The 14,562-nt window shown below is 38.7% G+C and overlaps 1 protein-coding gene across 4 annotated transcripts in view; it reads left to right on the top strand.

Annotated features, from left to right (window-relative positions):
- LOC135215449 (metastasis-associated protein MTA1-like) overlaps positions 1–4,763 on the top strand; it is a 234,983-nt gene extending 230,220 nt beyond the window's left edge. For 3 of the 4 annotated variants that reach the window (XM_064250125.1, XM_064250124.1, XM_064250123.1), the window contains one exon: positions 3,038–4,763. In XM_064250125.1, coding sequence (XP_064106195.1) covers positions 3,038–3,170 — 133 coding nt within the window. In that variant the 3' untranslated portion in view covers positions 3,171–4,763. The remainder of the gene's footprint in view (positions 1–3,037) is intronic. The other variant, XM_064250126.1, reaches the window with a different exon arrangement.
- The last annotated feature ends 9,799 nt before the right edge of the window (positions 4,764–14,562 follow it).

The raw sequence follows: 14,562 nt of genomic DNA, 5'->3' as shown, positions 1-14,562 counted from the left end.
CTTACCAAACACACTTGTATACTCCATAGTTAATCATATACTGATGCAGTTTATAATGTTTAGATGTCATCCATTCTTTGTAAGATCATTTGTCAGGTTCATAGAGCCTGTGAGGCTCCTGTATTATTGCCTTAGAATTATACAAACAGTTTATGTTCATGAATTATTGCCCTAGAATTATACAAATCATCTTTTCATTGATTTTTTTTTTAATAGTAAAATGTAATATTTTCTGTTAACATTCTTATTTAATAAACTTGGTCATTTTATCACAGTGAACAGTCAGTTTTTTCTTGTGTTCCTAGAATGCAATGAATCTGCCCATATATCATTGTATTTCAACCCAGACAGCTGAGTTTTTAGATATCCAATGATCTATTTTCTTGCGGACTTCAGACCCCCTTTGTTAGAACTTGTTCTTCTAGGAAGGGTGGTCTGGTGGGTTAACTCCCAGCTGGTTTAGGGTACTTGTACCTCCATCCAAGTATAATTATATTCCATTGTCAAGATCGAAGGTTTCTTCTGCATATGAACAAATGACAAATTTTTAATCAAGTTGTGTTTTTCATAGCTAACAAACCTGAAGTCTTTAATGCTTACTGCCCACCTCTAGCCGCCCCTCTCAATTTTTTTCCTGGGTTGGGAAAAGACTAACGCGTCACGAGGTGCTTGCTTGGTCGACGACTAGCTTCTACACTGTATATGCTTGAGTTGCCAGATCTCACAGATTCCTTTTTATACAATCTTTGATTGTTTAAGCCCATTTCCAGCTGGCACAAGAAGACTTATTTTATTGTTAAGACTGAAGGTTTCTTAGCTAAGAAAAATACAAATTGATTAAAAATTTGTCATTTTTAGATTAATAATTTTATTACCTAATAGTTCAAAGTATGGGAGTTTACCAAGTGTTATGATAACAGATTATTTTTTTTAATCTTTACCTACATTCAGATTTCCAACAATGCATATTCCTTTAATGTGGTTAACTTAAAAAGAATTGACATTCTGATCCTATCATACTTCCTTATGATAAAGCAGTTTTAGTCATGAAAATTCCATCACAGGCTGTTATTTTTAAAAAGAACCTCAACAGTCCTTTCACCTGACCTCATTATATTCCCTATTGGGCACTCCTTATCCGACTGTGAAAGTATATCACCAAATAATTATGTGACAGGAATAGGCCAAATTCTTTAAATAGAAATGCCAAATCCACTAGATAGGACTGTGAACATTTCAAGAATGCAACCCCACCAAAATATATGTATTTAAGGGAGAACTATATTTTGAGAATCCCGACACCTAAACTGTTGACCCAAGAAATCCATGGGCTACTTTAGTCATTACTACTATGAATAGCCATGTTAATATCGCCTAGGCTTGAACATTTTTGGATAGTTGGCATCCCCAATATTCCTTCCAAATAATCAAGCCACTGAAACAAGCAAAGTAATGGTGATTTGATCGAAAATTAATGGTGGTTGAATAGAAAATGAAGAGTTGGTGAAGTACAGGTCTGCAGGGGTTTGGGGGGGGGGGGGGGGGGGGAATCCGGTAGTTAACCCCTTGTGGAGAGCTAATATACATATCCTATGTTTACTAACAGCTTTGGGCTGGAATCTGGGTTACATACATATGTTCAAGATTTCACACCATACAGTTTGAACAAGTTTTGCGGGAAAAGTGTTCAGATAACAGTCAGCTATAGGAGAGAGCCATCAGCTTACCTTAACCCCCACAGCTCAGGTCATATAGCTTCAGGGCAGTGGATGGGTATCGTAGATATACGATCAAGATTTGGCGCCATACAGTTTGAATGAATTTTTCCAGAGAAATGTTCCTAGTTCCATATATCACTATCGGCAACTCTTCAGATCACCCACCTTATAAGAGATGTAAGTGAACTGAGAAGCCCTGTCTTGCTTGAGGTAGTAGGGGGAATATCATCACAAATTCCCATCCAATAAATATATTACGAATCTGTTCACAGTTTTATTTCTTATCTTTCATGATATTGTTTGAGCTGTCTTTTCAATTTGACAAAAAAAAAAAATTAGAAAGAATGCTTATAACTTTGTAAAATTAGTATATATTTTATGACTGTCATAGGGGAAAAAATATAGAGAGAGAGAGGACCACAAGGTTGGGAAATATTCACTTAAACTTCCCATAGAAGATACAGAATTTTGCATTTTTTTTTCTTATACCATGTGAATATACATATCTTCCTCTTTCCATTGATAAGTTTTTTTTTTTTTTTTTTTTTTAATTGGCCATCTCTAAATGTAGCCAGGTCATTTGTGTTGCATTAGCATATATTAGCCCAGACTGTGGGGGTTAAGATGTCATAGGGGGAATGTTGTCCAAATTCCCATCCAATGATGTCTAGTAAATAGTTTACAATAAATATTAGTTACTCAGAATTTTTATTGATTTTATCAGTTATCTGTTATGATATTATTGCGCTGTAGTTATAATTTTACAAAATGACAGTACCTGAATTATAGGACCATCTTATGGTCTTGTCATCTTTCTGAAAATAGTTTGTGCAGCTGGCATCATATCTCAAGATATTGATGGCCTGAAAATAAAAAATAAATAAAATGACTACTGGTTTTCCACCTGGCGCTATAAGTTATCCTGATGTTAAGACCGAAGGTTTTTTAGCTATGAAAAATACAAATGGAATAAAAAAAATTTAATTTTTCAGTGCGGAAGAGAGTTGAATGGATTATGAACACCTTCTTACAAATTAACAAGACATTTTTGTAATCGTGAATTATTATCCAAATTTCAAGTTGCAAAATATAATGTAGCATGGATTGTGTTTGTATCCATTGTTATAAATATACATACTATATGATAGATGGTTTACACAAGTTCATGTGTTCCAGGACACACACACTTTTCACACATTTTTAAACTTAGGTGAAGGGTATGTGTTGTATATTATTTCACTTTATACATGTAAAAAAAAATAGTCTTATGAGATAGTGGGTTGTAGCTTACATTCAGTTCATATGGCTTTGTTTTCCAGGAAAATGCGCAAAAGTTTGTCAGCTAATGATCTAAAAAGAGCAGCCCGGCAACCATGGAAGAAGATTCAGGACAAAGAACCCACATCGCCTCCAGTAGCAGTTACTCCATTTACTCCTGTGATGGGTGAATGATCCACCCGAGACTCGGAAGAAGAAAAAACATAGCAAATACGGCCATGAGTCTTGAGAACAGAAGATTAGAGTAACAACACATTCCTTTCTGGAGTGAATGTTATGAAAAGTGAACACTGATAAGGCTTGTTGCATTTTGCAAAGAAAGCAACCAGATGTGCTTTGGCCTAAACATTATTACCAGTGTGAGTTTGAGTCTTATGAAGTGGTAGAAAAATATACTCCAGAAAAGTTGCTCTAGTACTATTTTTTTCTTTCTCTCCCTCCTTAAGGCAAGTGACCGCTCTTTTATGACAGGCCAGTGTTAACAGCCCAGAAATGGGTATTATAGCGCTGCCAGTACAAGTTAGAAACCATGCTGAATTGGAAGACATTATGTGGAGCAAATTGGTGTTAAGGTACTAATATAGCTTTATTAGTTACTGGAACATTTTTGAATTTATTATACATTGCAGGTGTATTATGGCCTTGTGCAAACTTTAAATGCCTGTGTACGAAAAAAAAATCAAAGTTCAAAGCCTCATTGTTGATGGGGAACATATTTTACGATTAAGTAGTAAGTGCTTTTATGCAAGTTGAAGGATCTGTGGACTAGCTGTTTAGATTGACTTTGTCAGTCCGAGGAGGAGGATGTGTGAAAACAGTGAGGAGTACCTGAGGTCAAGCAACATCCAAGATGATGCTTTGATAGTAATGAAATGATCTGACAAGGTGAAAAACTTTAGAGAAGTTTGAAATGAAAAAAAATTGTTGGATCACTTTATTAATTTGTTGAGAATGATTTTTATTTTTTGCGTGATTTTGAAAGGAAAAAAAAATCAGGAAAATATTTGACAGCTTCATTTACACTGTGCAGAAAGCAACTCTGGATATTAGTTGCAGCCTGAAAATGTCAAATAAACTCCTAGTATCATCACCCAAAGTTCAAAGTGAAGACTAACAATAACTTAATACCACCCTCACCATTTTTATTTATATTTTTTTCCTTGTAAATACGGTTGCCGCATGTTCATCATGGAATTTTCAGTGATTAGTAGTGATATTAGTGATAATTTTGTGTCATTTGTATTTTGTCCAGTTGAACATCATTTTTCTGCACCAGCATCAACTCTTGACTGGGTCTGAAACTTCCATTCGTGCTCTGCTGTCATCACTAGCAACTTTGATCCCAAGGTTCTGATGTTACCCTCGGCACTTACGTAATGTGGCAATTTACCTTTACTATAATGATTGAGGAAGGCAATTAGCAATCATAATAAACAATGCTAATGGCAGGGGAAAGGGTAGTGGTCAGGGTCACTCCATACCATTTCATCTTTCAACTATTCTACATACTTTCATTTCCTCCCATATCTGCACACATACATAAACAGACACACCATTTTCCATAGATCCTGTCCTTATCAGTTTCTTCCATTGGTATTACTTTTCTTTTGTTTTAACATCAGAAATATTGTAAAATTGTAAATTTAACAACAGATTTAGTGCACTCTTGTTATTTTTGTTTTATAATGATGGAATGTGAATGTGCTGTTATATTGAAAGAGAAAGATGTTATGAGAAAATAAAAAGTTGCTAAAACAGCTCTTCAACCACCTACTTTTGTATACATCCTTCCTAAGGCACTAACTGTAAGTGATGTCATTGAGAAACCTTCTAGTGTCTTAAATTTATTTGACTTTCACATTTCAGTAATGCTATTATATGTTGGTCATGTGTTCTTACATGCTGAATTTCAAGTAATCTTTAATGCAGCCAAAACAGATATTGCCAATAGCAATTGAAAACATCAATTGTTATATTTGTATAGCTTTTACAAAAATTCAAAATCATGTGGTCCACAACCTATGGGTTAGTACACAATAATGTCAAATTTACTTTTGTAGCTTAAGAGTGCAATTTGATTTTGTCCTGTACATTTCTCATTTAGAATAAACCACTAGTAAATTAAATAATTGCACAAAAATTTTTGGGTAAGTCCAGTATATAAGAACAGTTGACCAAAAGGAATTCCATGCAAATCATTATGAACCATACTACCAAATTATCAAGTCTAGTGGAGGAGTTGTAACGAATGGAAAATTTTACACCACTTTTGTATCAAAATGGCAATTTTGTTCTGTACTTAGTTCCGTTATTCATTCAGCCCTCTACAATACATAGATAGACTTTGTACAAACGAAGTTTCTTTTTAATCCTTGTAGTATTAATAATAAAAATGGTAAACAGTTAGTATATAACTTTTCAAGGATTAACTAGTAATAATAAGACTTTCAAGCTTAATGTTCTACTGTAATAAGTTAAATAGATTTTATTTTACTCATGAGATTATCTACTCTAATAAGTGGAACAGTTTATTTTATACACGCAACTGCAGTCATTCAAAACCCTTTATTCCAACTACAATTTTCCAGCAAATGTACAGTATTACAGTTTCTCCCATAAGAGCCAGTTACTTTATATATTTTCTTCATAAACGTACAAAATTCTGCCAAAGTATTAAAGAGCACTTATAGACCAAGTCATTTTAACTCTTTTGGCAGTTTTCCTGACAGATAATACTTGAATGAAAAATGAATCTCAAATTTTGTAAGGGACACTGAATTCACAGCTCAAGACATGCTGTATTCACTTTTTCATAACTTGTGTATAGTACATGTTAAGGAGCTTCATGAGAATTTTAACAATTCTTTCATAGTGCAACTGTGAGGTTTACCTCCTGTTATACCTTTCAAACCATACTATGTATACTTTCAATTTCCCTTCCTGTGCTGATTGACCTCTTAAGGTCCCAGGATTTGGCCTTTGGCCTAAGCTCTGTATTCGATTCCAAGGCTACTGCATTTGCATTTAAACTAAGCTGTTTACCTAGAAGGTAATGCAAAAGGTTAATTACAACTACAATGGAATCTCAATAATTCTCTGACTGAATACCCTCTTTCCTCTAAAATCTACGAATATATCCCAGAACATCATGAACAACATGCAGAAGAACAGAAATAATCAGGTACTTATCAAGTAATATACATACATGGGTCCCAATCTTCAAGTGTGGGATTTGCAGCCATATCACCCAAAACAAATGTTTTCCTTGCCTAACAACGCTTTTTTTCACAAAACCTACCATTAAAATTATTAAAAATATGTATATCTTTGCAAGAATCTGTAAAAAGTTCTGTGGAAACCCTTCAAAATTATAACTACAAAAATACCTTTGCACAAAAAATACGAGCTACACTTAATTTTATGAAGATGGTAAAAATGTGTTAATATATTTGATTCCTGCCCATGTAGACATTAAAGGAAACTAACTGATCAAGCAGCCACAGCTGCATCTAATACGACAAGTAGAACTATTTTTGTTAAAATTACTAATGTGAATAATGTCTTAAGTATAACACCAGGGAATGGCATGGTAAAAATCAATTATAAAGCAGACTAGAAACAATAAATGCATGTAGACCTAGACTGAGCACAAGTTAAAACATATAAATCTTGTTATAAGCACTTGAAATTCCCTGCCAAACGCACTATTCAAATCTTGTGAATTTGCGCACCAGACCCCAATGGTGAATAGATAGAATCCATGAATTGTTGAAACTCCTATTAAAATCCTTACAACTGCATATTTTTTAATAATTTTACCACAAAAAGTGCATTTTATGATGAAGCTATCACAAAAAGTGCATTTTATGATGAAGCTGATTAAAAAAAAATTTTTTTGAACATTTGTCATTGAGAAATACTACAAATAGGCAAATTTTCTCCGAATAATGGGGTGTTTCAGAAAAATACAGCGAATAGCCAAATTTTGTGCGAAATAATGGGGTATATGTTTCTAGAGAGAAAGCCTTGAATACGGGGGTTTCACTCACTCAAAAACGTTTCACTGTAGTCAAGGTCACAAGGAAGAGAGTCTTCCGGAAAAGGTTTCTCGGAAAAGAAACATAGGAGTTCAAAGTGGGACTATGTCAGCCACTTCAACACTACATCCCAGTTCCAGGAGACCTGATGTTCCTTCCTTTGCCTGGACATATCCAAGGACTTGATTAGGTTGTTAAGATTGAGTTGAAAGATCTAGGTCCTGAGAGGTTAAACACAGAGTCAAACACAACTCAATATCCCTTAATGGAGGAGGACAAGAGATTCTAGATCTCAGATAGCGGTGGAAGTCTGCAATTGGGTCGCAGATGTCTGAAGAATAGATGTGTCTTTGAGACACCAGTTCGGAAAAGCACCTACTTAGCCTGGTAAACACTTACAGAAGATTAACGCCTGCATCTTGCAATGGGCCGACCTAATCTAGTAACCAGAATCACTCAATTTTGAACTACACGCAGCAGAAGGTCTCTTGCTGTTGACAGTAGAATGAGAGAGGAATCATCTTCGAGGTCTGAAGCAATTTTCCTCACAGTACCCTGCAGAAACTGAAGATGGGGTCCAATGGTGCAATAATTATATTGGCTTATTGAACATTTTCACTTTAAATCTTAAATATATTCTGGATTTCATTTTATATTTATTCTACATTTAAGTAAGTATGTTTTGAATGTTCCAGATGTTCATTTCAGTTGCAAATTAGCAGTTTTAGTGATGCTGAACTCCTCATATCATGCTCTGCAAATTCTCAATGAAATTTTTTGACAAGGCTACCTAACTTAACCTCTATTAGTTGGGTGAAGGTGTAGTAAGGGCCTGGCACATTGGTCTGATTAGGTTATGGGGAAATTTTACAGTAGTATACCTAACATCCACTCTCACTGGTGCTGTTTATTACAATTACATGGGAGTGAATGTCAACAACATAAGCAATATGATAAATTTCTCGCTAACAGTAAATTTTTGACAGATTTTACTATGATGTTTGTATTACGCATATCTACGAGACTTGAGTGGATTGCATAATGGCTTCGATATGAAGGTGTGGCAATAAAGTGAAATAATACTGATTAGGTTAGGTAGTTGGAAAGGGATGGAGGGGGGGGGAAAGGTCAACTTTGGCATAAAACTGTTTCATGATTTAAGTTAATAGGTAGCACTTCTCCATGACTTAAGAAAATAGCATTTCATCATGATTTAAGTAAACAGTAGCATTTCTTCATAATCTATAGTGAATAGTATTTAGGCCAAAGGCCAAGCACTGGGACATATGAGGTCACTCAGCGCTGAAACGGAAATTGAGAGTAAAAGGTTTGAAAGGCGTAACAGGAGGAAAACTTCGCAGTTGCAGTATTATGGAGGAGTTATGGAGTTCCATTTGACAACGTCTGTGTGTGAGAGAGAGAATGAGGGTGTAATTGCTGTATGGATAGTTAGTGACTGAATTGGTAGTTGGTGGGTTCTGGGCTGTCTGCTGGTGCTGTTGATTGTCAGAGTTTTGTGTTTTTAGTGTTTTTTCAGTCAGTCTTGGGGTAGAGCCTGTGACAGCCAGTAGTGTTAGCAGCAGTGTGTTGAAGGCATTTTGGTCAGATAAGTTGTGTTTTGTTGATTTGTTTTTAGTTATTGTTGAGTTAGTGTTGTTTGCTTAGAGTTGTTGTGCCTGTGCTGTTGTCTTTGTTGTTGTTTGATTTCTTGGTGTTGTTAGTGGGTGTCTGTGTTGCCTTTTATTTTGTGTTAGTGATTGGTTGTGCAGTGGTCTTTTGTTGAGGTTGCATTCCTTGGTTGTTGTTGTTGTGTTCCTTGTTGGTTTGTTGTGTTGCTGAGTTGTGGTTGTGTTCCTTGTATGTTGTTGTGTTATGGGGTTGTGGTCCTTGGGTGTTGTGTTGAGTTATGGTCCTTGGTTGTTGTTGTTGTTTTGTTGGGTTGTGGCTCTTGGTTTTGGCTTGTGGTTGTTTATATCTCTGTGACCTCGACCAGTGGACAGCACAGGATAGCCTTGGAGTATCTGGAGTTGGTAAGTAGTACATTTTTTTTTGTATAGGTGTAGGTCAATTGTCCTGCTGTATTTTGTTGTGTAAAGAAGAAAGTGTGACTGAGAGGGGTTTGGCAGCTGGATCGATTAGGTTAATGTGGGGAGGGTTTTGCCACTTGTTTTTTTCTAGCTTGTGATCCCGACACATTATTTTTTGGCGCCCGAACAGGGACTGTTGGTGCGGCAGCTGCAGGGCAATTGGGGTAGTGATTTGTGGGATTGGCGGAGAAAAAGAGAATGGAAGGGTTGAAGGAGATAGAGAGGCTGAAGGAGGAATTACTGTTGGCGAGGAAAGCTAAGGGGAGGTTGGAAGTGGAGAATGAGAGGTTGAGGGTAGAGTGTGAGGAGCAGAAGAGGGAGTTAGAGGAAATGAGAGGAATGCTAAGGAGTGTGAAAGTGGAAATGAAAGAAGAGGTGAAAGGAGCGGAAGAGAGAATGGTTGAGAATATGGATGAAAAATTGGGGGTACTGATGAATGCAGTGCAAGAGATGATGCAGGAAATGATGAAGGGATTCGTTGGAGAGGGAGCTGTAGGAGGTAGGCCTACTGGGTCTTGTGACCGGCCAGGAGTGGTAAAGAAAGTGAAAGAGCGAGTGGATGAGAGTACGAGTGACGAAGGGGGATTTGGTTGTGATAGGTAAGGGAAAGAAGGGGGAAGACACAGGATAAGGATAAACCTGAGGACAAGAATAAGAAAGTGGCTGAGGAAAAGAAGAAGACTAAGGGACAGAAGGTTAGTAAGGCTGATGGACAGGATGAGACTAGGACAGACTACATTGGGGAAAGGGTTGAGAGTGATTTGGATAGCGGTGAGTGGAAACAGGTAGGTAGAAAGAAGAAGGGTAAGAAGAGCGTAGTCAGGGGTATCAGTATGGACGTGAGTATGGAAGTGGATTTGCTGTAATCGGAAGAGGGGTCAGAATGGAAATAGCGGAAGTGAGAGTGAGAGTGAACGGGATGTACGAATGGCTGTGTATATGAGAGAGGTACCCCGATGTGCACAATACGAGGAATATGGTAGTAGGGACATAGGGGACTTTTTTTTTTTTAAAGAATATGAGAGGTATTGTGAGGCAAAGTATGGGGATAACAAGAGAGTCTGGGCATGAGAGTTAGGTAGCTTTTTGACGGGATTCTTGTTGAATATGTATGGGGTAATGATGAGTGTGGGAAATGTGCCATATGAGAGTGTAAAAGCTAGGATTGTAGAACAGACAAAGAGGATAAAGAGTAGCGTTATATATAGGAGAAAGCAAGATTTTGAAGAGGCAAGAATGAATGTTGGTGAGTCGTTGACTCGTTGTCGATGTATGTCTGTAGGTTAGAAACATTAGCCAGGAAAAAGTTTGGGGACGAAGGGATAAATGAGTGTAAGGAGTTAGTGCGAAAGTTGTTGGCGACTGTACCAGAGAGTGTATATGAGTTTATAAATCTGAAACGTAAGGAGAAAATGCGATGGATGAATGAAAGGTTAACATGGAACGACGTTTTAGAAATAGTAGAGGATTACGAGTTAGACAGGTGTATGAAAGAGAGTAGATGTGTTAGTGTTAGGACTGAAGTAGCTGAGGTTGTACCAGAGTTTAGAAGCTATAGGAAGGCAGTTTTGGAAGGGCTAAGGCGAATGGCAGAGCGAGTGGTAGATAGGAGCATTAGGGCAAGTAACGTGAGTGTAGTTAGCCCAAAGAGAGATAGGAGTGCGAGTGTTGGAAGAGTAGGGTCAGTTAGTTGTAAGCTAGAGCAGCAGCAGTGTTATAGATGTGGTAAGCCAGGACACAGGAAGAATGAATGTTGATGGGTGTTAGGAGCGTGCTCCGAATGTGGTGCCTGAGGGTTTGGTTGTAAGAGAGAGGTTTGAAGGCGATGACAGTGTGTGTGTGAATGTTTGTTTTCGGCATTGAAAGACTTGGAAGGGAGAGGTCTGGTTGAAGAGGTACTTGATAGTGTGAATGAGTTGCGAGTGAGGTTGATGAGTGAAGTGCAGAAGGGAGTGGCATATGCGGAGGAACAAGGTGGGGAAGAGGAAATATTGCGTAAATTGCTGTTAGCAGTAGCTGAGTTTGGAATAAAGGTGTTTTTATATTTTGGATGGGATAGACCGGTCGAATATCGAGGGAGGATAAGTACAGGCAGTGAGCAAGGGGTTTTGAGGATTCAGTGCGGGGAAAATGGTTGTAATTGGTTGGTTAGGAAAGGGGACTATGAAGGAGTTTTGAATCAGGAGTATGGAAGTGGAGAGGTAGCTGAGGATGAATGGGGTGAGGATGACTGTGATATGGATAATCAGGTGGACTTGGCAGTGAATGTGTGTGTGCATGGGACACGAGGGAAGATGGTGGCGATGGTCAGAATAAATGATAGTGAATACTGTGGTTTGGTTGATACGGGGGCACAAGGTTCCTTGGTGAGTGGGTCAGTGGTAAGTGAACTGGAGAGATGCGATTGGGAAGTGAAAAGGCAGTGTACAGGTGTGAGGATACATGGGCTGGGACAAGGAAGTGTTTTGGTGTGGGAAGAGGTGTAGTTAAAGGTTATGTTAGGAGATTTGGAAGTTGTACATAACTATATAATCAGGGATGGATTTTTTGAGGATGCATGATGTAAGCGTAGACATAGGAAATGGGATTCATAGTAAGGGGGTAGCACAATAGCTAGGATTCAGGATTGTAGTGCATTTGTAGCAAACTTTGTGGGGGTAATTGATATTGCTAGAAGTGAGAATGATTTGTTGAGTGAGGAGGAGTTTGAGGAAATGCAAGATAAGTGCTTGGAGATAAGTATGTTGCAGCAGTGTGTCTTGGGGGGAGTACATGTGGAAGATTGGCCGCATGAGTTGGGTGTGTATGAGAGGGTTGCTAAACGGTTTGTGGTTTGTAAAAACATAGTGTAGTACTTTTTGCATCAGGAAGGGGTGTATGACAGGGAAGTGTATGTGCCGGTGTTTTCTGTTGAGTCAGCAGTGAGTATGTGTTTGTTGGTGCATGATCGGTTTGGGCATATGGGGAAAAATAAGTTGTGGGAGTGCATGAGAGAGAGATTGTATGCGCCTGGGTTGAATAAGATTTGTGTGGATGTGGCTGTTACGTGTGAAGACTGTCAGAGGAGAAAGTATCAGTGTGTGCATGCGAGTCCGCCTGTGTTGCGATTGCAGATGAAAGAGCCGTTTGAAATGCTTGTGATTGATTGTGTTTCGTTGCCAAAGGCTGTGAGGGGTCATGTGGGAATGATTGTGATGGTGGATCACATGAGTAAATTTGCCTATGTGGTTCCCATCAAAGATAAGAAGAGGGAAACCGTTGCACGGATGGTGGGACAAGTGATGTTGCCTATGTGTGTGTGTAAGCCGGCGAAAATATTGAGTGATAATGGGCCTGAGTTTGTGGGGTGGGAATTTAAAGAAATGTTGAAGGAATGGGGTATTGTCCATGTGTATTCTACTCCGTATATGCCCAGTGCAAATGGTTTGGCGGAAAGGACTGTTAGAACGATGACTGAGATATTGCAAATGATGAGTAAAGGCGACAATGATTGGGATATGTATGTAGGACGTGCAGTGTGGGTATATAACGCCACACTGCAGAAGAGTATAGGTATGTCTCCTTGAAAGTATGTGTTGAATTTTGAAAGGTTTGTTAGGCTGCGGTTGGGTCTGTCAGAGAGTGATCGAGATTTGTGGAAGAAAGCGAGTGAAAGATTTGAAAGTTTTAGGATTGGAGATAAGGTGTTGAAAAAGGTGGTTGAGAAAGGGAGAATGAATGTGAATAAGGTAAGGGAGAAATTTGAAGGGCCTTTTGAGATTTTGGAAGTGGGACCGAGTGGATTGAGTTATGTGTTGGGAAAATTGCGAGTAGATGGGGGTGTGGATGAGGTTAGGGCACACCATAACCAGCTCCGTAAGTGGAGGGATGTACCCCAGTATGTTTGGGAGAATGCGATGAGTGAGTGGTTGAGGGTGAATAAATGTGAGCCGAGTGTCAGTGAGCAAATGGGTCTGGAAGATCGGCAGTTAGTGTTGGTTGAGTATGGAAGAAAGCGGAAGAAGTTAAGGAAAAGGAATGAAAAGGAGAAACGTGAGCTGCATGATAGAGGGGTTAGTGTTAGGGTAAAAATGGTGGATAAGGCATGTAATACAGATGACTTTGAGGGGAGGAATGATACAAATAGCGTGTGTGGGTTTGAATTAACAGGGTTGAGTGAAGTTTCACCGGGAAGGGAATCAGGTGGTAAGGATGTAGTTGGCAGTATGAATGAGTCTCTTCAGGTGTTTGGCAGGAGTGTAAATGAGGTAAGTGATTTGGTGGCAGAGTTACGATAGATGTTCGGACAAGAGTTGGTAAAGGTAGATGAGATAGTGAATGGGATTTGGGGGGATGGTAGTGAGGGTGATAGTAATGGTAGTCTGACTGGAAGTGATCTGGGAGAAGTTGATGGTGGTGTAACTGAGAGTGTGTATGAGGGCCCTCAAACAAGATCCAGGGGACCTGCATCTGAGCATCCGTGGGTGTTGTGGAAGGCTATTTAGTGTGGGTGTTGTGAGTGAAAGGAGACGTTGTCAAATGTAACAGGGGAGGAAATATGGAGGAGTTATGGAGTTCCATTTGACAATGTCTGTGTGAGAGAGAGAGAGAGAGAGAGAGGGTGTAATTGCTGTATGGATAGTTAATGACTGAATTGGTAGTTGGTGGGTTCTGGGCTGTCTGCTGGTGCTGTTGATTGTTAGAGTTCTGTGTTTTTAGTGTTTTTTCAGTCAGTCTTGGGGTAGAGCCTGTGACAGCCAGTAGTGTTAGCAGCAGTGTGTTGAAGGCATTTTGGTCAGATAAGTTGTGTTTTGTTGATTTGTTTTTAGTTATTGTTGAGTTAGTGTTGTTTGCTTAGAGTTGTTGTGCCTGTGCTGTTGTCTTTGTTGCTGTTTGATTTCTTGGTGTTGCTAGTGGGTGTCTGTGTTGTCTTTTATTTTGTGTTGTTGTTTTTGTGTTAGTGATTGGTTGTGCAGTGGTCTTTTGTTGTGGTTGCATTCCTTGGTTGTTGTTGTTGTTGTGTTCCTCGTTGGTTTGTTGTGTTGTTGAGTTGTGGTTGTGTTCCTTGTATGTTGTTGTGTTATGGGGTTGTGGTCCTTGGGTGTTGTGTTGAGTTATGGTCCTTGGTTGTTGTTGTTGTTGTGTTGTTGGGTTGTGGCTCTTGGTTTTGGCTTGTGGTTGTTTATATCTCTGTGACCTCGACCAGTGGACAGCACAGGATAGCCCTGGAATATCTGGAGTTGGTAAGTACAGTGTTTTTTTGTATTTGTATAGGTGTAGGTCAATTGTCCTGCCATATTTTGTTGTGTAAAGAAGAAAGTGTGACTGAGGGTGGGTTTGGCAGCTGGATCTATTAGGTTAATGTGGGGAGGGTTTTGCCACTTGTTTTTTTTTTCTAGCTTGTGATCCCGCCACACTATAAATCAACTGTTATGAGAGGGTGGAAAGTAAGATGGAAGAGAA

This window comes from Macrobrachium nipponense, chromosome 5 (genome assembly GCF_015104395.2).
Source record: "Macrobrachium nipponense isolate FS-2020 chromosome 5, ASM1510439v2, whole genome shotgun sequence".
Taxonomy (NCBI): domain Eukaryota; kingdom Metazoa; phylum Arthropoda; class Malacostraca; order Decapoda; family Palaemonidae; genus Macrobrachium; species Macrobrachium nipponense.
This window is presented reverse-complemented; position numbering and strand designations above follow the sequence as displayed.